The sequence below is a fragment of the Eurosta solidaginis genome, chromosome 4 (assembly GCF_040869045.1).
Source record: "Eurosta solidaginis isolate ZX-2024a chromosome 4, ASM4086904v1, whole genome shotgun sequence".
NCBI lineage: Eukaryota > Metazoa > Arthropoda > Insecta > Diptera > Tephritidae > Eurosta > Eurosta solidaginis.
The window spans coordinates 199283918-199305115 of record NC_090322.1 but is presented as its reverse complement, the minus strand read 5'-3'; the positions used below and the strand labels follow the sequence as shown (position 1 = coordinate 199305115).

At 41.7% G+C, this 21198-nt stretch overlaps 1 protein-coding gene across 3 annotated transcripts in view; it reads left to right on the top strand.

Annotated features, from left to right (window-relative positions):
• Positions 1 to 21198, top strand: part of LOC137250883 (general transcription factor 3C polypeptide 1) — a 120074-nt gene that overhangs the window by 38801 nt on the left and 60075 nt on the right. The window contains exons 4-6 of one of the 3 annotated variants that reach the window (XM_067784530.1): positions 16288 to 16497; positions 18229 to 18511; positions 19925 to 20286. The exons of 1 other annotated variant lie outside the window; for it this stretch is intronic. In XM_067784530.1, the coding sequence (XP_067640631.1) occupies positions 16288 to 16497; positions 18229 to 18511; positions 19925 to 20286 (855 nt within the window). The remainder of the gene's footprint in view (positions 1 to 16287; positions 16498 to 18228; positions 18512 to 19924; positions 20287 to 21198) is intronic. One more of the 3 variants, XM_067784531.1, reaches the window with a different exon arrangement.

The window sequence follows — 21198 nt, the reverse complement described above, 5'->3', positions numbered from 1 at the left end:
TGTATAGGTGGTCGCCTTTTCGAGATATCGCCATAAAGGTGGACCAGGGGTGACCCTAGAATTTGTTTGTACAATATGGGTATCAAAAGAAAGGTTTTAATGAGTATTTTAAAAGGGAGTAATCCTTAGTTCCATAGGTGGACGCCGTTTCGAGATATCGCCATAAAGGTGGACCAGGGGTGACCCTAGAATTTGTTTGTACAATATGGGTATCAAAAGAAAGGTGTTAATGAGTATTTTAAAAGGGAGTAGTCCTTAGTTCCATAGGTGGACGCCGTTTCGAGATATCGCCAAATGAGTATTTTAAAAGGGAGTGATGCTTAGTTCCACAGTTGGACGCCGTTTCGAGATATCGCCATAAAGGTGGACCAGGTGTGATCCTAGAATGCGTTTGTACAATATGGGTATCAAATGAAAGATGTTAATGAGTATTTTAAAAGGGAGTAATCCTTAGTTCCATAGGTGGACGCCGTTTCGAGATATCGCCATAAAGGTGGACCAGGGGTGACCCTAGAATTTGTTTGTACAATATGGGTATCAAAAGAAAGGTGTTAATGAGTATTTTAAAAGGGAGTGATGCTTAGTTCCACAGGTGGACGCCGTTTGAGATATCGCCATAAAGGTGGACCAGGTGTGACCCTAGAATTTGTTTGTACGATATGGGTATCAAATTAAAGGTACTAAGGAGGGTTTTAAAAGGGAGTGGTGGTAGTTGTATAGGTGGTCGCCTTTTCGAGATATCGCCATAAAGGTGGACCAGGGGTGACTCTAGAATGCGTTTGTACGATATGGGTATCAAATGAAAGGTGTTAATGAGTATTTTAAAAGGGAGTAATCCTTAGTTCCATAGGTGGCCGCCGTTTCGAGATATCGCCATAAAGGTGGACCACGGGTGACCCTAGAATTTGTATGTACAATATGGGTATCAAAAGAAAGGTGTTAATGAGTATTTTAAAAGGGAGTGATGCTTAGTTCCACAGGTGGACGCCGTTTCGAGATATCGCCATTAAGGTGGACCAGGTGTGACCCTAGAATTTGTTTGTACGATATGGGTATCAAATTAAAGGTATTAATGAGGGTTTTAAATGGAGTGGTGGTTGTTGTATAGGTGGTCGCCTTTTCGAGATATCGCCATAAAGGTGGACCAGGGGTGACTCTAGAATGCGTTTGTACGATATGGGTATCAAATGAAATGTGTTAATGAGTATTTTAAAAGGGAGTAATCCTTAGTTCCATAGGTGGACGCAGTTTCGAGATATCGCCATAAAGGTGGATCAGGGGTGACCCCAGAATTTGTTTGTACAATATGGGTATCAAAAGAAAGGTATTAATGAGTATTTTAAAAGAGAGTAATCCTTAGTTCCATAGGTGGACGCCGTTTCGAGATATTGCCACAAAGGTGGACCAGGGGTGACCCTAGAATTTGTTTGTACAATATGGGCATCAAACGAATGGTGTTAATGAGTATTTTAAAAGGGAGTGGGCCTTAGTTCTATAGGTTGACGCCGTTTCGAAATATCGCCATAAAGGTGGACCAGGGGTGACTCTAGAATGTGTTTGTACGATATGGGTATCAAATTAAAGGTATTAATGAGGGTTTTAAAAGGGAGTGGTGGTTGTTGTATAGATGGTCGCCTTTTCGAGATATCGCCATAAAGGTGGACCAGAAGTGACTCTAGAATGCGTTTGTACGATATGGGTATCAAATGAAAGGTGTTAATGAGTATTTTAAAAGAGAGTAATCCTTAGTTCCATAGGTGGACGCCGTTTCGAGATATCGCCATAAAGGTGGACCAGGGGTGACCCTAGAATTTGTTTGTACAATATGGGTATCAAAAGAAAGGTGTTAATGAGTATTTTAAAAGGGAGTAATCCTTAGTTCCATAGGTGGACGCCGTTTCGAGATATCGCCATAAAGGTGGACCAGGGGTGAGCCTAGAATTTGTTTGTACAATATGGGAATCAAACGAATGGTGTTAATGAGTATTTTAAAAGGCAGTGGGCCTTAGTTCTATAGGTGGACGCCGTTTCGAAATATGGCCATAAAGGTGGACCGGGGTTGACTCTAGAATGTGTTTGTACGATATGGGTATCAAATTAAAGGTATTAATGAGAGTGTTAAAAGGGAGTGGTGGTAGTTGTATATGTGAAGGCGTTTTCCAGATATCGACCAAAATGTGGACCAGGGTGACCCAGAACATCATCTGTTGGATACCGCTAAATTATTTATATATGTAATACCTGCCAAGATTTTAAGGGTTTTTTATTTCGCCCTGCAGAACTTTTTCATTTTCTTCTACTTAATATCGTAGATGTCACAACCATTTTATAAAGTTTTTTCTAAAGTTATATTTCGCGTCAATAAACCAATCCAAATACCTCACCATGTTTCATCCCTTTTTTCGTATTTGGTATAGAATTATGGCACTTTTTTCATTTTTCGTAATTTTCGATATCGAAAAAGTGGGCGTGGTCATTGTCGGATTTCGTTCGTTTTTCATACCAAGATAAAGTGCGTTCAAGTAAGTACGTGAACTAAGTTAATTAAAGATATGTCGATTTTTGCTCAAGTTATCGTGTTAACGGCCATGCGGAAGGACAGACGAACGACTGTGTATAAAAACTGGGCGTGGCATCAACCGATTTCGCCCGTTTTCACAGAAAACAGTTAGCATCATAAAATCTATGCCCCTACCAAATTTCAAAAGAATTGGTTAATTTTTGTTCGACTTATGGCGTTAAAAGTATCCTAGACAAATTAAATGAAAAAGGGCGGAGCCACGCCCATTTTGAAATTTTCTTTTATTTTTGTATTTTGTTGCACCATATCATTACTGGAGTTGAATGTTGACATAATTTACTTATATACTGTAAATATATTAAATTTTTTGTTAAACAATTTTTTTTTTAAAGTGGGCGTGGTCATTCTCCGATTTTGCTAATTTTTGTTAGGCGTACATATAGTAATAGGAGTAACGTCCCCGCCAAATTTCATCATGATATCTTCAACGACTGACAAATTACAGCTTGCAAAAGTTTTAAATTACCTTCTTTTAAAAGTATTTTAAAAGTGCCACGCCCATTGTCCAAAATTTTACTAATTTTCTATTCTGCGTCATAAACTCAACTCATCTACCAAGTTTCGTCGCTTTATCTGTCTTTTGTAATGAATTATCGCACTTTTTCGGTTTTTCGAAATTTTCGATATCGAAAAAGTGGGCGTGGTTATAGTCCGATATCGTTCATTTTAAATAGCGATCTGAGATGAGTGCTCAGGAACCTACATACCAAATTTCACCAAGATACCTCAAAATTTACTCAAGTTACCGTGTTAACGGACGGACGGACATGGCTCAATCAAATTTTTTTTCCATCCTGATTATTTTGATATATGGAAGTCTATATCTATCTCGATTCCTTTATATATGTACAACCAACCGTTATCCAATCAAACTTAATATACTCTGTGAGCTCTGCTCAACTGAGTATAAAAACCGTCAAGGATTTAAACATAGAGGAATCCTTCGTAACAAGCGCCCTAGGCATACAATGGGATCAAGGCACTGATTTGTTTTCGTTCAAAGCGAAATCGACTGTGGATAACAAATGTACGAAACGAAAAATCTTATCGCTAGCATCGTCACTTTTTGACCCTCTTCGTTTGTTATCCCCTCTCGTTATCGTAGCAAAAACTATTCTGCAAGAACTTTGGCTATTAAAGATTGATTGGGATGAATCTATTCCCCAAAACTTGCATACCGCATGGAAAAAATTTGTACAGGATTTAGCACTACTTCCGTCATTGAAAGTCCCTCGATACTGTTTGGCAGCGAATGCAGTTTCCGTACAGGTACACGGATTCTGTGATGCCACCATACGGGCATACGGCTGTTGTCTTTACCTACGAGTAGTCAATTCTCATAACGTCACTTGCGTTAAACTTCTCACAGCAAAATCCAGAGTTGCCCCTACTAAAAAGAAGTCATTGCCAAAGCTTGAACTTTGTGGAGTACATCTGCTATCGCAACTTTACAATAAAATCAAATCCTGCTCGGGTAAATATATGACAGAAGTGTACTTATGGACAGATTCCCAAATAGTTCTCTGCTGGTTAAAGCAACATTCGTCTACATTATCGTCATTTGTTGGTAATAGGATATCAGAAATTCAAGATCTCACAGCGGCATGCCACTGGAGGCATGTTCCAACAAGTAGCAACCCGGCTGACATTGTTTCGAGAGGCTCAACTTGCTCAGAGCTCGCTAATTCAATATGGTATCAGGGTCCGCCATTTTTATCCCATAGTAAGGAGCACTGGCCCCAAAACAAAATCGATAAAGTTGACTACGCAGAAGTAGATAAAGAAAAAAGAAAGTCGGTGTTCCAAATAGCGACAAGGTTCAACTACATCCTGGAGGTAATAAAAAGATATAGCTCGCATACGAAAATTCTACGCATCGTTGCGTGGATGTTTCGATTTTATTCAAGGGTACATAGAAGGGGCTTACGTAAACTAAATGATTTTGACATGCACTCTCTCGCCCCTCAGGAATTGGAAACGGCGCTTTAATGCATTGTGTGGAATTTGCAGCAACATTATTTTGAAGAGGATATCCGACGAATACAAAAGAAGTTAGATCTCCAAAGCTCATTAAAATTTCTAAACCCATTTTTGGAGCCTACTGACGGCTTTGATTTATTACGAGTGGGTGGTCGCCTTGAACTTGCAGGAGTCAGGTATGATCAAAAACATCCAATACTCTTACCTAGCACTAGCGAGTTTGTTGAAGGATATGTTCGTCATTTGTACATTACGAATTACCATGCCGGTGCAAAGGCTTTAGTGGCACTTGTTCGACTGCGATTTTGGATTGTCAACGCAAGAAATCTCACACGCCGTATCGTAAGATCATGCACTCATTGCGTTCGCTACAAACCCCGCCTGTTGCAACAGGTGATGGGCAACCTTCCGATCGAACGTCTCAACCCTGCTCGCCCATTATCTCGATGCGCAGTTGATTTTTGTGGACCAATTAATACCTATTTGCGAATTCGTGGCAAGATACCCTACAAAACTTATGTTGCTATTTTCGTGTGTCTATCATCCAAGGCTGTACATATTGAGGTCGTCTCGGACTTGACCACTGAAGCTTTTATTGCATCGTTGAAACGCCTTATCGGTAGAAGAGGTCTACCAACTGACATTTTTTGCGACAATGCCACTAATTTCGTTGGTGCTTGTAACCAGTTGGCAGAACTAAAGTCTTTTCTTTTCAATCCGAAGAATAAGGACTTCATAACTCAATTTTGTTCCAATGAATTCATCAACTTTCGTTTCATACCACCGCGGGCACCTCATTTTGGCGGCTTGTGGGAGGCCGCGGTAAAGTCTGCTAAGGGCCATTTAATTCGCACTGTTAGGAATGCACGTCTAACCTTTGAGGAGTTGACAACAGCCATGATTGAAATAGAAGCCATACTCAATTCGCGACCCATATCGCCGCTCTCTTCCGATCCTAGCGACATGGAAGCACTCACGCCTGGTTACTTCTTGATTGGTAGCTCGCTTAAGTCTCTTCCAGAGCGTCAAACAACAAGCACAGAAATCAGCCAACTAGACCATTATGTTCGAATCAGTGCCATTAAACAGCGATTTTGGCAGCAATGGTCAACCGACTATTTAAATGAGCTACAGAGGCGCAATAAGTGGACCACCGCAAGCGATAATATCGTTAAAGGCGCACTTGTCTTAGTACATGAAGAAAATGTCCCTCCTCAACGTTGGGTAATGGGACGAGTAACTGAAGCAATTCCAGGAAAGGATCAACGTGTACGAGTTGTCAACGTAAAAACTGCAAGGGGTCTCATCCGTCGGTCCATACACAAACTTGCACTATTACTATCTTGAAAGGGATCTTTCAAGGCGGCCAGGATGTTCAGTCAGATACTTAAGTTGAGATATATTTACTTTCATTGATATCCTTACAGATACATATGTACATACAATGTTAAATTTCTTGATTATCTTTATTTGAATTTTGTAATACTATAGATTAGTGTGAACTTAGCATTAGCATAGTTGCTCAATTTCTACTGAATTTCATTACACCTCTGTATTAACTAAGTTAGCTGTTAATTAAGCTCTCTACATTTTGTATAAAAAGATCTGAATAATAAACTCTCGGGCTCATTTTTTTCTTTCCACCATTCTTGGATACATAACCTTTTTTATAAATTTGGTAATTCGTTCTTTGCACTCGCCCTTAAATATTTTAAAATAATAAGAAAAAAGCTTCTTACCGAACACAGGTCCTTAGTGATATCTGCAAACAGGTATCGGACCTCTATATCAGGAATTTCCCGGCGAATCCGGTTCTTAAAGAAAAGTACCCAGAACTAGCAGAAGAGGAACGCACTCTCCTTAGGGAAACGCGCGTCACTCTAGCCCAACTTCGATCTGGGTACTGTAACAGGTTAAACTCTTACCTATCCAGAATCAACCCCGGCGTACAAAATGTATGTCCTGCTTGCAGTGTGTCCACACATGGCACCAACTATTGTCAGTTATCATTTGTAATGCATCTAACACCCCTCTCATATGGGCCACCCCTGTTGAAACAGCAAGTTTTCTTGGACTCTCGTCAGAGGACATTGATGACAATTTGTGATCGGTCTCACCTATTGGTTGGGGCGAAGCACTGCTACAACAACAACAATGTGGGTTTGATGGTGAAGAAGGACAAAACGAAATACCTGCTGTCATATATCAAAGATTTAGAGCACTTGCGACTTGGCAACCTACCGTGGGCAACCTGACTGTTGGCTGCCATAATTTTGAAATGGTAAAGGACTTCGTTTGTTTGGGAACAAACAAATACATCAGTCTAGAAATCCAGCGAAGAATGACCCTTACCAACAAATGCTCCTTTTGGCTTAGTAGGCAATTGAAAAGTAAAGTCCTCTCTCTAGGCGAGCAAAGTTCATGCTTTACTAGGCACTCATCGTACCCGTCTTGCTATATGGTGCAGAAGCATGGGCCATAACAACATCAGATTAGGCCGCCATGCGAATGAAATATGATATTCCGGCCAAGAAATATTCCTGTTGGAACCCGGTTATGGAAGCAGGGGAATAGAGCGGCCCCACATTGGGGATTAAGCACTAATTTCATTAAAAACCATTTACAGGTTCGAAAAATCAACCGATTGCAACAATGTTTACACAGAAATTTTCGTAATTGAATTCTGAAGAGACTCACATCGCTTGATTCTTCAAATTAATTTGTTTATTAAACAATTTGTTGCAAAATAGCCTATACTTTGCAGAACTTTATATTATCATACGTATTTTTGCTCAATACTTAAGAGATTAATATACACTTTAAAAGATAGTAGGTAGGTAGGTTGAACTGACCGGTCCATGAGGACCTCACATAGACTGATTGAGTCCGTAGTGTTACCAGAAGTTTGTTTTAACGACCAAACTGAAAAACCCTATCAAAAACCAGGACCTATGTTATAAAATAACTCCGTCCTCTTAGCAAATACTTGAAGCTTCCTAGGACTTAAGCCACTTGCTGCTTCTAGATCTGACAGCTGTATCACTCCTAAAAGCTGGAGTCTTAGCCTGGCAAGTGCAGGGCACGAGCACAGAACGTGCTCGATCGTTTCCTCCTCCAACCCGCACTTCCTACATCTGCTATCACTGACCAAGCCTAGTTTAAAGGCATGTGACGCCAGAAGGCAGTGTCCAGTCAGAATACCCGTCATGAGTCTACAGTCCTCTCTTTTTAATGATAGGAGCAACTGTGTTAGTCTAAGGTTGTAAGACCTACACATAATCTTCGACACTTTACAGCCCCGCGCTTGAACCCACGCCTTTCCCGCTTGGTCGATCATGTGCACCTCTCGCCTTCGCTTAATCTCGCCCAATCTAATTGGGACATCTACGGAGCAAGCTTCAAGGGATGCGCCCTTTTTAGCTAGTTCGTCCGCTTTTTCATTCCCATCTATTGCCATATGCCCTGGGACCCAATATAGATGTATGCTTCTCCCTGTCCCGATTCTCTCCAGAGACTGCTTACACTCTAACACGCATTTAGATGCTGTGCTATGCGAGATTATTGCCTTAATTGCTGCTTGACTGTCAATATAAAAGTTAACACGGTTGCAGCTTAAGCTATTCTCTTCCAGGGTTTCTACTGCTTTGGTTACGGCTAATATTTCCGCTTGGAAAACCGGCAGCCTGTAGGATCTCCTTATTTCCGGATCAGCGCAGTATACCGCAGACCCTACTCCTTCCACTACTTTGGAACCATCGGTGTACACATGTATCGCCTCGTCCGCCATTTGCGCACCCTTGCGCCAACCGTCCACCTCTATTGTGGCCTTAAGATCTCCCTCGAAGCGCAGATAGGGAATCATGTAGTCTGTTCGTCTTGTGATTGATGACGCTATACTACTATGTCCATATTGTCGGCGCTCAAGCTGCCCCGAAGCACCGAGCATGGTTGCGGTCGTTAACGCTTTGTTCTTTGCTACCAGGTCTACAGGTGGGATGTGCAAAATGGCATACAGAGCAGTCGTCGGGGTTGTTTTCAGGGCTCCCGTAATGCTAAGCATCGATAGTCTGCATACCCCCTCTAATTTTTTGAGGTATGTTGTTTTTTGTGTGGCTTTCCACCAAACAAGAACTCCATAGTATAGAATAGGGCTTACAATCGCTGTAAAAACCCAATGAGAAAGAGAGGGCGATAGGCCCCACGTACACCCCAGCATTCTTTTACATGCATAGAGTGCCGTTGAGGCCTTCTTGACCCTCTCCTCCACGTTGAGCTTCCATGACAGCTTACTGTCTAGGATGATTCCTAAATATTTTGTGCAAGGTTTTTCCTATAAGGTCACCCCTCCTAACTTAGGCCTGGTCCAATTTGGGACCTTGTACCTCTTTGTAAGCAAGACCATATCCGCCTTCTCCGCATTGACTTTCAACCCGACATTAGATGCCCAGGTATGAATATCGCGAAGCGCCCGATCCATCAAAGAACTAATCGTTGGAAGGCACTGCGTAAGCCATAAGTTTTGCGGGTCCCTCATCGAATTGCCTGAGCAGTTGCTTGATGACCAGCGTCCACAGCAGAGGTGATAGCACCCCTCCCTGTGGCGTGCCCCTGTCCACTGATTTCGTGGCCTCGTACAATCCCCATTGTGATGTGATCTTTCTGCAATTTAACATGCAGCCGATCCATCTGATTAAGGCAGGATGTACTTTAATGTAATTAAGACCATCCCTAATCGCCCATTTTGCAACATTATTGAAAGCCCCGGCAATGTCCAAGAAGACTCCTAGAGCATACTCCTTATATTCCAGGGATTTCTCTATGCTTATTACCACCCTATGCAATGCGGTGTCTACCGACTTGCCTTTGGTGTACGCATGCTGTGTTGTGGAGAGCAGCTTTTCATCCACGTTGGACTTTATGTACACATCTATCAGCCTCTCAAAGGTTTTGAGCAGAAATGATGTTAAGCTAATGGGTCTATAGTCTTTGGAATACATGTGACCGATCTTCCCCGCCTTTGGTAGAAAAGCTACACGCGTAGTTCTCCAAGAGTGCGGTACATGATTCAGTCGTATGCACCCATCGAATATTATTTTAAGCCATTCCACAACCGCCCTACTTGAGACTTGTAGCATGGCCGGGAATATACCATCTGGGCCCGGCGATTTAAACTTAGAAAACGTCTTCACTGCCCACTCGATCTTGGTATCGGTCACCAAGCCCGGCACTACTAGCTCCGTGATCGAAGTGTGAGTGATGTCTGCTGGCTCCTCTAAACCGTCTCCCGATGGGAAATGTGTATCGAGAAGCACCTCAAGGGATTCCTCACTATTACGTGACCATTCCCCGTTCTCTTTCTTTATTAGTCCCTGGACTATGTTTCCCTTTGCTAGGACTTTTTTTCAACCGTGCTGTTTCGTTGGAGCACTCTATGTCCGTACAGAAACTTTTCCATGAGTTTCTCTTCGCCCTGGTAATTTCGCGCTTGTAGATCCTCAGTAGATCCCTGTACTCGTCCCGATACGCTTCGCTTTCCGCGGTCTTTGCGAGCTTAAACATTTCTTTTACCTGTCTTCTTAGAAGACTCAGCTCATTGCTCCACCATGGTGGCTTTGCTTTTCCTCTGAATCTTCTTAGAGGGCAAGATTTGTTATACGCAGTCATAAGCGTCCTTGTTAGGAATTCACTCGACTCCTCCAGTTCCTCTACATTAGCAACCTCTTTGGGTTGTCCCAGTTTTGTTTCTACATGTTTCTGGAATTTAGTCCAGTTCGTTGACCTAGGGTTCCTAAAGGTTCCTCCCTTCTCTACCCTCTTTAGGGGGATGTTGAAGCTGATATACGCATGGTCGGAGAAGGATGGTCTATCAAGAACCATCCAATCATACCTTGATATATCACGCTCGGAGCTCAATGTAATATCCAGAACATTGCTGGATGTTGGACCAATGTATGTAGGGACATTTCCCCTGTTGGCTATCTGCAAATTGGTTTGCAGGATGTAACAAAACAGAGATTCGCCTCGTTCGTATCTGCTCTTCCCCACGCATTGTGGTGCGCATTTGCATCTGCGCCTATGACCAACCGCCCTTTGCGCCCTTCCTCCTGTACTAGCCTTTTGCACTCCATCGGTGGGACCTCCGCAGCATGGGCCATGTAGCAGGACGCCAGGATAAATGCCTGCTTATTCTTTTGCTCAACGGCCACCGATACGAGATCCTCAGTGGTGTAATTAGGCAGCATATATGAATGCAGCTGTTTCCTTACCATTACTACAGCTCGCACCCGTCCTTCCGTTTGCGCGTAGTAAACGCCAAACCCGCGCGCGCTAAGTCCAGAAACCTTTCCTCCCGATGAGAGCCACGGCTCCTGGATCAGCGTCACGTCAAACGAACCCTCCTCAAGGGTTAGGAGGAGTTCGCTCGACGCCACTTTACTGTGTTGGAGGTTTATCTGTAGGACTCGCAGCACCATTGGGCTGTTTGTCCCCCTCCAGCACCTTCGTCTTGACGTCATCGTCCTCCCCTTGCCCCTTTGGTTTAGAGTATTCGAGGCCCCCTTCAGCCTCTCGTGACTGTTGTGCAGGGTGTTCCTCTGTGCGAGTCACACCACCATTTAGCGGTTGGTCCTCTTCTAGCACGTTCGTGGTGACGTCGGGGACCTCCACCTGACTTTTTTCCCTTAGGCTTTTGAGGTCCTTTTCGACTTCGCCCACCTCTAGCGTGTTAGGGTTTTTATCCTCGGGACTTCTTTTCCTGAGTCGCATGTAAATTTTGCCAGTGCCAAAGGACATTTTACCAAGCTGCGTGTACAAAATATCCTCCGCCTGCTTGTTTATTTGGAAGATGTAGAACTGACCATCCTCGGTAGGCCGAGATACAGTAAGTACCCTCCAATCCTGTGTCGGTATGTTCGGATTCTGATTCTGCAGAAGTCGCAGTGTATCCTCCGACTTCATCACGCATGGTATCCATACCTTAACTTTTGGTACCGTGGAGATTTGCGCTTTATCCACCACCTCAAACCGCGCGTTCGTGCCTTGCCTTTGGAGGTTTGGAACCACTTCCTCCAGCCACCGCAAGCTCGCGATGTTGTCGCACGCTATCATCTTCACACCATTATACCATCCCCCCGAATCAAAGGTTGGAAGGGGCTTACTTGGTTGTTCCCGCATCATCTTAAGCATTAAGCTAATAAGCTCCCTTTCCACAGATCTCCATCTTTCAGTAGTCATTTGTCCGAAAGGACTGCTACGATCAACCAGCGCCACGGTCAGTGACTGCTTTGCCACATCACTCATCTTCTCGGGAAAAGCAGGAGTCTTAGTGTGATCTCCCTTTGGCACCTCCGAGAAAGCCGGAGTCTTAGCGTTAACTCCATTTAGCGCCTCCGAGAAAGCCGGAGTCTTAGCGTTATCTCCCTTTGGCTTATCTCCTACTTCCTTAATTGGAACTTCCCTCTGACTCGCAGCTTTCGAGGTAGTTGCTACCTCGCTATTGGAGCCCATCTGTCTTACAGCTTTGGGCCTACTTGTCTTGTCTATGCGACTGCCCTGCCTCGCGGATCTAGGACTGGGTCCTTTCTGCCTCTTGAAAGCAGGCTTGTCGCCTTCCGCCGAACGTTGCCTCTTCATTCTGCCATTCGACGCTTCTTCCTCCTCGTACTGAGGGTTTCTCGCAGCAAACCTTTTGAACTGCCTTCGACCTACTTCTACCGCTTCATGTGCCCATTGCAAGCGCTCGATCTCCACTTCTGTTGGGTCGACCACTGCTCCCAAGCGTTGTACAATTCTTAGTGCTGCACGGTACTGCGAGAGAGCTCTTTAACTTCCTCTGCTCCGTACCCTTCTCAACTCTTCTACTCCGTTTTCATTTGTGTGCCTCTCCAACACGGAGTTCATTGAATCAGCACTACTCTCGCTCCCCGAGTCCGACGCATCGCTTAATTCGTATTTGTCGTCCTTAGATTGCGACTCAGTCCTCCTCTTTACATCGTCCTTATACAGTCAGGTAATGAGTCGTTCATCTTGGTCGTACGACCACCTGCACGACAAGGCGGGCTCAGCGGTCCAGTATTATATACGGGGAAAGAACCGTACGCCTCAGCAGCGCCCCTTACTGTGGTAAGGCCATTAATACTTCCCGAGGTGGCCCGGTATCGGGAAGGCTCCGTTCGAATACAGCCGAATTTATCCCCTGGCTGCAAATCGTCCAATAGGCACGGTCCGCATAACACCCTGGATTAGGGGGTTGGCAGTTCTTGGTCACCGACATCCCGCCGCCCTCGCATGAGGCGAAAAGGCGTAGATGTCAGGCCTAAACAGCTCCGCCTCATAGTCGGGAGCTATGGAGTTCGGCTAAGCCCTCACACCAACGACAAGGTGCCTACCCTAGTGAGGGTTTAAAAGATAGTAGGTATTGCTAATCTGAAATTTGACATTCGTTTTGCAAAATTAATTTGTTTAAACAATTTTTTAAAGAACATTTTGCAAAATTGTTTTTTTTTCTAAATAAGTGCCAAATTTTAAATAATTAATTTTAAAAATCCGGCGATGTGAGTTGTGAGTCTCTTCATATTTCAATTACAAAAATTTCTGTACAAAAATGATTAAAATCGGTTAATATTTGTGATATGTAGGTGGTTTTGAAAAGTTCGTGCCCAATGTGGGCTCCAGGGATGGGCGTTATCAACAAATTTGAATAACCATTGACGAAAAAATAAAAAATAAATTTTTATTCATTATTCAAGAAAACTTGAGTGATGAATAACATGTTATTTTTTATTCAAGCATTTCTTGAATAATGAATAACATTTTCTCGTTATTCAAAATATTCTGATTGATGATAACCGCTCATTCTTATTTTTGCAAAATTTGAATAAAGAGTTGAGTTATTATTCCTTATTTACAAAATATGGAATAACAATAAAATTTTAGTTTTTATTCAGTTATCCAAAAATAAAAAAATAAACCATCGAGATGCCCTGAAAATATACCCATATGCGTAACCAGTTCGTGTGTAGTTCTGAAGCTTCTTAGGGTAATATTGAGATGATTTTGGGGAGTATTCGTTGGGTTTTTTGGGAGCGATTGGGGGGTAATTTCTGGGACACCCTGCGGATCCTCCCGGGGCCTATTTGGGGTCATTTCGGGATGACTTTTGCGACTCCTCGAAGTCTTTTGGAGGTCATTTTGGCATGGTTTAGGGGAGTACCACGGGGTCCTCCCGGGGTCATTCCGTGATCTTTTGGGGACTCCCTCGGGGTCATTCCGGGATGGTTTTGGGGACTCCCTCGGTGTCATTTCGGGGTCATTCCAGGATAGTTTTGGGGACTCCCTCGGGGTCATTTCGGGGTCATTCCGGGATGGTTTTGGGGACTCCCTCGGGGTCAATTCGGTTTCATTCCGGGATGGTTTTTGGGACTCCCTCGGTGTCATTTCGGGGTCATTCCGGGATAGTTTTGTGGACTCCCTCGGGGTAATTTCGAGGTCATTCCGGGATGGTTTTGGGGACTCCCTCGGGGTCATTCGTAGGTCATTCCGGGATGGTTTTGGGGATGATCCCGAAATGACCCCGAGGGAGTCCCCAATACCATCCCGGAATGACCCCGAAATTACCCCGAGGGAGTCCCCAAAACTATCCCGGAATGACCCCGAAATGACACCGAGGGAGTCCCCAAAACCATCCCGGAATGAAACCGAAATGACCCCGAGGGAGTCCCCAAAACCATCCCGGAATGACCCCGAAATGACCCCGAGGGAGTCCCCAAAACTATCCCGGAATGACCCCGAAATGACACCGAGGGAGTCCTCAAAACCATCCCGGAATGACTCGGAAATTACCCCGAGGGAGTCCACAAAACCATCCCGGAATGACCCCGAAATTACCCCGAGGGAGTCCCCAAAACTATCCCGGAATGACCCCGAAATTACCCCGAGGGAGTCCCCAAAACTATCCCGGAATTACCCCTAAATGACACCGAGGGAGTCCCCAAAACCATCCCGGAATGACCCCGAGGGAGTCCCCAAAACCATCCCGGAATTACCCCGAAATGACCCCGAGGGAGTCCCCAAAATCATCCCGAAATGACCCCGAAATGACCCCGAGAGAGTCCCCAAAACCATCCCGAAATGACCTACGAATTAACCCGAGGGAGTCCCCAAAACCATCCCGGAATGACCCCGAAATTACCCCGAGGGAGTCCACAAAACCATCCCGAAATGACCCCCAAATGACCCCGAGGGAGTCCCAAAAAGATCACGGAATGACCCCGGGAGGACCCCGTGGTACTCCCCTAAACCATGCCAAAATGACCTCCAAAAGACTTCGAGGGAGTCGCAAAAGTCATCCCGAAATGACCCCAAAACCCTAGAAGGATCGCGAGGGAGCCCCTGGAATGGACCAGGCATGCTTAACCAACGAAACGATATCATTTCGTTACGATAATCAACGTTAATAAACGAAACGAAGTCATTTGGTTTCGTTTATTAACGTTAAGATCTTCAAATTAACGAAATGATTTCGTTTCGTTTTCTGCCATATCAAAACGAAATCAAATCGTTTATGTTGATTATTAATTTCAAACTATGCTGGCAAAGCTGATTGATGGCGGAGTCAATAAAGGTGAAAGCATTAGCCAAGCTGATTGCAACTTTTCTCATGAATTTTGACAGTACGAACATTTCTCAGAGTATTTTTGACATTACCACCAACGAATTACACAAACAAATTACATAGAGTTTGTGTGTGTATGTGCGCTCGTTGTTGCCACCTTACGGCTTCACCATGGCTATAGCATTGCCAGCACAATTCAAACATAAAGTATCACGTTTTCGTTAACGTTTTTAGCGTTAACGAAAGCTTTTCGTTTCGGTTAAAAACGAGATACAATTTATCTTGATAATTTCTTTATCGATAATATTTCGAAGTGTTTCAACGGAAACGGTGGAAATTTTTTGATAAACGATTAGCTTAACGTTAAGGTGCATCCCTGGAATGGACCCCAATAGGCCCCGGGAGGATCCGCAGGGTGTCCCAGAAATTACCCCCCAATCGCTCCCAAAAAACCCAACGAATACTCCCCAAAATCATCTCAATATTACCCTAAGAAGCTTCAGAACTACACACGAACTGGTTACGCATATGGGTATATTTTCAGGGCATCTCGATGGTTTATTTTTTTATTTTTGGATAACTGAATAAAAACTAAAATTTTATTGTTATTCCATATTTTGTAAATAAGGAATAATAACTCAACTCTTTATTCAAATTTTGCAAAAATAAGAATGAGCGGTTATCATCAATCAGAATATTTTGAATAACGAGAAAATGTTATTCATTATTCAAGAAATGCTTGGAAAAAAATATATTTTTAATCATCAATTAGAAAATTTAAAATGATGAATAATTTTTTATTTTTTATTTTGATTTGTTTCATTTCAAAATGACTCAACCTGGTGGGCTCCACTCCGCCGGCAGGGCCGCATGGAAAACGACTTAAATTCCATTTTGCTCATCTAGGTGTCTATTATTTTGCGCAAATTGGTTTGTAAATGAAATTTGAAATAAATGAAAATCCATTTTTTTTTAATTGTAAGGTCCACTTGCAGGACGGCAAGTTATCATTTTAAATCAGAGTTAATTTTCAAACTTGTAAAAAATGTATGAGTTTAACCCCACATGACAAGCTAACTCTGATTTATATTTATGGTTCGTATTTCCAATGTAGGTGGGGTAATCGTTTCGTTATAGTGGCTTCACAACAATTGCGATATAGCGTTCTTACACCTACAAATAAACCTATACCACGGGAACTAACTGTATTGCAATATTGTGTTTGGGAAGCTATTGGTCGTTCACGTTATAATGGCGAAACTACATCTGGACCATTCTCGCTAGTTTACATATGCAAAGATCCTTCTCTCATATATTATATCAAGTAAGTAATAAATAATTATTTATTTGCTGACCAGTTTAGAATTGAATTCATTAGGCTTTGCTGGTCTAGTGTAGTTAGTCCAAGAAAAACTCGTACCTTTTTCCCAATATCACCCTACGTTTCGCCAAGTTCCTAGGCATCCTCAGGGGTATAATCTTTATTTTAAACAAAAAGTAACAAAAAGACAAAACAAAAACAAACAGAAAATCTATTTTTGAAAACACTTAAATCACTATAGGAACATTGGTGACAAACTTACATAAAAAGTATTAAATTAACGTGTAAACATCACACAACATAAAACAACAAACACTTAAAACTAAAAACATCCATCAGTGGTCATTGGGTACTTTTGTCATACTAAAATGTCATAAACAAGCCAAATAGCTAGCAGAAATAAACTTGGTGTCTTCTTTGCTGTTCATCGTTCTCTCCCTTTTTTGTAAGATGTGTAAGCTTTCCAATGTGTATCTCGTCTTTTCTCTCTTCTCCACGTCTATTATTGTTGCATTTATTAGATCAATTGTGTGTCCGTGTGTTAGTGCGTGTTGAGCAAGTGCAGTGCTGGTCTTCTTCGTTCTTATATCGGCGTCGTGCTCTGCCAATCGGGTTCCTTGTGCCCTTTTCGTTGTTCCAACGTAGATATTGTTGCAGTTATCGTTATTTCCACCTTTGCATTGAATTTCGTAAACCACGTTGTTTTGTTGGTGTAGTTCTATACGGCTTTTTGTATGTGTAAAAATGGTAGAGAGTGTGCAGTTCTATTTGTATGCGATAGATATGTTCCGTTTTTGTTTTTTCATGTCTTGATTGAAGTTTTCCGTAAGCTTGGGAATGTATGTGACACTGTGGTATTGCTTTGTCTCCGTTGTGTTGTTAATTCACGTTTTTTCTTGCGCTCTGTTTACTTCTAATAATTTGTGTAGTATTAGGGATGTAATTAAGTGGCTCGGGTAATTATTATTTAATAGTATGCTGTATATTTTTGTTTTATTTTTCCCCCAGAACTATTTGTGGCTTAACGTAAGTATTTTGTGTATGAGGCTTTTTACTGTATTTACTTTGTATTTTGTGGGCTGCGAGGATAGAAAGTTTATTATTCTGCCGGAGGATATGGGTTTAGAATACCAGTCCAGCACTATTTCGTTGTTTTTCCTGTGAATAAGGACATCCAAAAACGGGATCATCAAATTCTCTCCTTTCTCCATCGTAAATTTCAGTTTGTTGTGGTATCTGTTCAATGTGTTTAGAATTATGTCTAAGTCGTTTCGTTTGACGATCGCAAAAACGTCGTCCACGTACTTTACTATAAATTTCAGTTGTATGTTGTGGGTTTGCTTCAGTTCGGAGATGGTTTTGTCCAGCAAATTGTCCATTATAATGTCTGCTATGGTCGGAGAGAGTGGTATTCCCATTGGCATTCCGAAAATTTGTATGAAAATTTGGTAATCATACATAAAGTAGTTGTTGTCGTTCAGGCAGATTTATGTGTTTTCAAATATAGATTTTCTGTTTGTTTTTGTTTTGCCTTTTTGTTACTTTTTGTTTAAAATAAAGATTATACCCCAGAGGTTGCCAAGGAGCTTGGCGAAACATAGGGTGGAGAAAAAGTACGAATTTTTACTTGGAGTAACAACACTAGACCAGCAAAGCCTAATAAAATTCAAATAAATAATTATATTTGTTACATCATTGTACTTAAAGAAAATATCATTTCTCAATATGCTTTAGAAACAAATTAATTCATCTTGGCTTGGTAGTCTCACAGACGCTCAGTGAATTGCGTGATGACAAGATCACTGTCACGCACCTACTTAATTTAGCACAATATGTGCCAAACATACCACGTGGTGTAGTTGTAATGGTGGAAAAAGTCTATAACTTGGTTAAAGACGCACCTGATGGGATTTTACCAGTAACACATTTACGTGATCATATACCGCTACTCGCACGAAAATCGGCGCTGAGTAGTCTTATGGTGACACCTTTTTTTCAGCGCATATTTGAAGTTAAGGTAAGTTAATAAACTTTTTTTGGAACACCTCACATTAAAACTTATAAGGTGGGAAAAGCAGCGCTGATGAAAACTTCACTTGTTTCGATTCCATACAATTCACTCCTTGACGGTTGAATAGATTATGATTAAAAATACCACACAGATGGTCTGGAAGTATCTGCTAGTTATAAATTACCTGTCTCCAAGAGAATGCAACTTACAAAAAGATCCATAGATGGGCATGAAGAGATCTCGATATAGCCCCAACATGATCCCTAATATAGTGCCAAAGCTACCGGAGATAGTTCTGTTTTCATCCCAAAATAATGCTGAATATGTCCTGAAATAGTTCCTATATGATTCTTAGAATAATGCCGAAATGACCCAAAAAAATTCAGCTATTACGAATATGTTGAAATAGTCCCAAAGCGATTCCAAAATTTTTCCGAATTAGAGTCTAAATAGCCACGAAACTATCTCGAAATTATCTTTGAAATAATGCAAAAATATTCAGATATTCCCAAATAGTCCCGGAATGACCCAGCCACAGTTTGAAAACAGTTCCAATATAGTCTAAATTATCCGAAAACATTCCCGAAGTCCCTTCGAAGTGATTCCGAAGTACTGTCAAATTGAATCGAAATCATCCAAAAATTATCCGGGAACAGCCTTGAAACTATACCGAAAACCGTGTTGTTGTTGTTGTAGCGATAAGGACACTCCCCGAGGGTTTTGGAGATTGTTATCGATGTTGATGGTCTTTTGCCGGATGCAGATCCGCTACGTTCTGGTAACAAGCGCCATTAGGGTACTAGGAAGACCATCTCGGGTACGATTTATATGGCCAAATTAAACCTTCAAGGCTATCTCTCCCTCCCCACCCCCTAGTTCCATGAGGAGCTTGGGGTCGCCAGAGCCTCGGCTGCTAAAGAAGCAGGATTCGCCAAGGGTAGGTGAAGTCGACAATTGCTCAACACAACCCCTTGAATCAATAGTCACCACTTATGACAGGTATCCCTGCTGTGGGTATATTCTAATCCCGAAATGAAACAGAGACATTTTCGTAGTAAATTTAATATAATCGAAGAGTGCCCTAATGATCCCATAAACAATCCATTTGTAATGCCGATATAGTCTCTGTATGAACGTTAAAGCAACCTCGAAATCTCCTGATAACAATCCCGATATGTTTCGATGACATTATCGCAAATAGAGATTTTCAAATTGTTCCCAAATGGAAATTATCGGAAGGCAGTCTTAAAATTATTCAAAATGGATCCGAAGAGTATCCCTAAATAATCCAAAAAGAGTCCGGAACTTTTCCGAAACCAACCCCTCCAACCCCCTTAAAAAGTTTGTCCAGAATTTTAGCTCAAACCAATCCACAGTCACTAACGATATGTATACCATGTACATTTGTTTCAATTTCAGAAAGCAACTAAACTCAAAAAAAAAAGTTCTGCTGAAATGAGCTACAAGGCGATCACTTTAAAAAATCCCGAAGAGTCATTAAATGACCTTATTGATGAAGTTATGAATGAGGAAGAAATGCATGATGAATATGATTTTACAGACGCTTTTGTTGATAATAAACATTCATTTCTAGATATGCCACTTAAGGACGAATTTTATCGTGCAGTTCTACGACATGGCGCACGTGGTGCTAGTTTGGCAGAACTCGCTGATTACCTCAATGAAACCCACTGTACAGCACGTCAGATGGCTAAAGCCATGATGCGTGATGGGCTAGTCGAAAAGCTTACTGTTGATAAGGGTCGACAATGCGTACACAAGTAAGTTAAAACGACATGCATAAATCAGATAGGTTTTTTTCATCATACAGTTTGCTCAAGTTTTTCAGACCATTCGTTAAATTATAATTTTTTTCAAACCTGAACCTAAATCCATCAATAAATATTATCTTAAGTCTGAAAATAGGTCTCAGTTATTTTAAAACTGAAACCGGTAAACTTCAGACAAAATAAAATAATTTAACAAAAATGTTTAAGTTAAACGGTTTTATTGAAAACAATACTTACATGAAATAATAAAAATACGAAAAGCTAGAAAATAATTAGGTAGGTCCTAGGTACTAGTCATCACACTCCTTATCAATCTAGGGCGTTGATCAGCCAATTAAAAGCGTTGGGCGCGTGAAATTTCTAAAAAATGTGAGGCGTAGCATAACCTGATTAAGGTTCAGTTGGTTTTACTTATGACTATTAATAGAAATTTGACACGACTCACGCTTTTATTTATTTGTCTGATCAACGTCCTAGATTGATGTGGAGTGTGATGACTAGTACCTAGGACCTACCTAATTATTTTCTAGCTTTTCGTATTTTTATTATTTCATGTAAGTATTGTTTTCAATAAAACCGTTTAACTTAAAAATTTTTTTTTAATTATTTTATTTTCAAGTTTTTAGTCTTAATTCAATTGCCTATTATTTCTCATTCTATTTAGTTCATTTAGTGACTCATTATTACAAGGACTCTTTCCTGACAATTTGTAACAACCTAAGTCCTCAATACATAATCCTTCCAACGACTTTACTCGACTCTGCGCCACGTATGCTTGTCCCTCCTCCAACTCCAAAATATTTTGATGTCACTTCTACTGGACTGTATGCAATATTTGTTCCAAATATGAGCCAAATCGGGCATCATAGGTCGCTTTCTATTCATCTATGTATTATGTGTTCC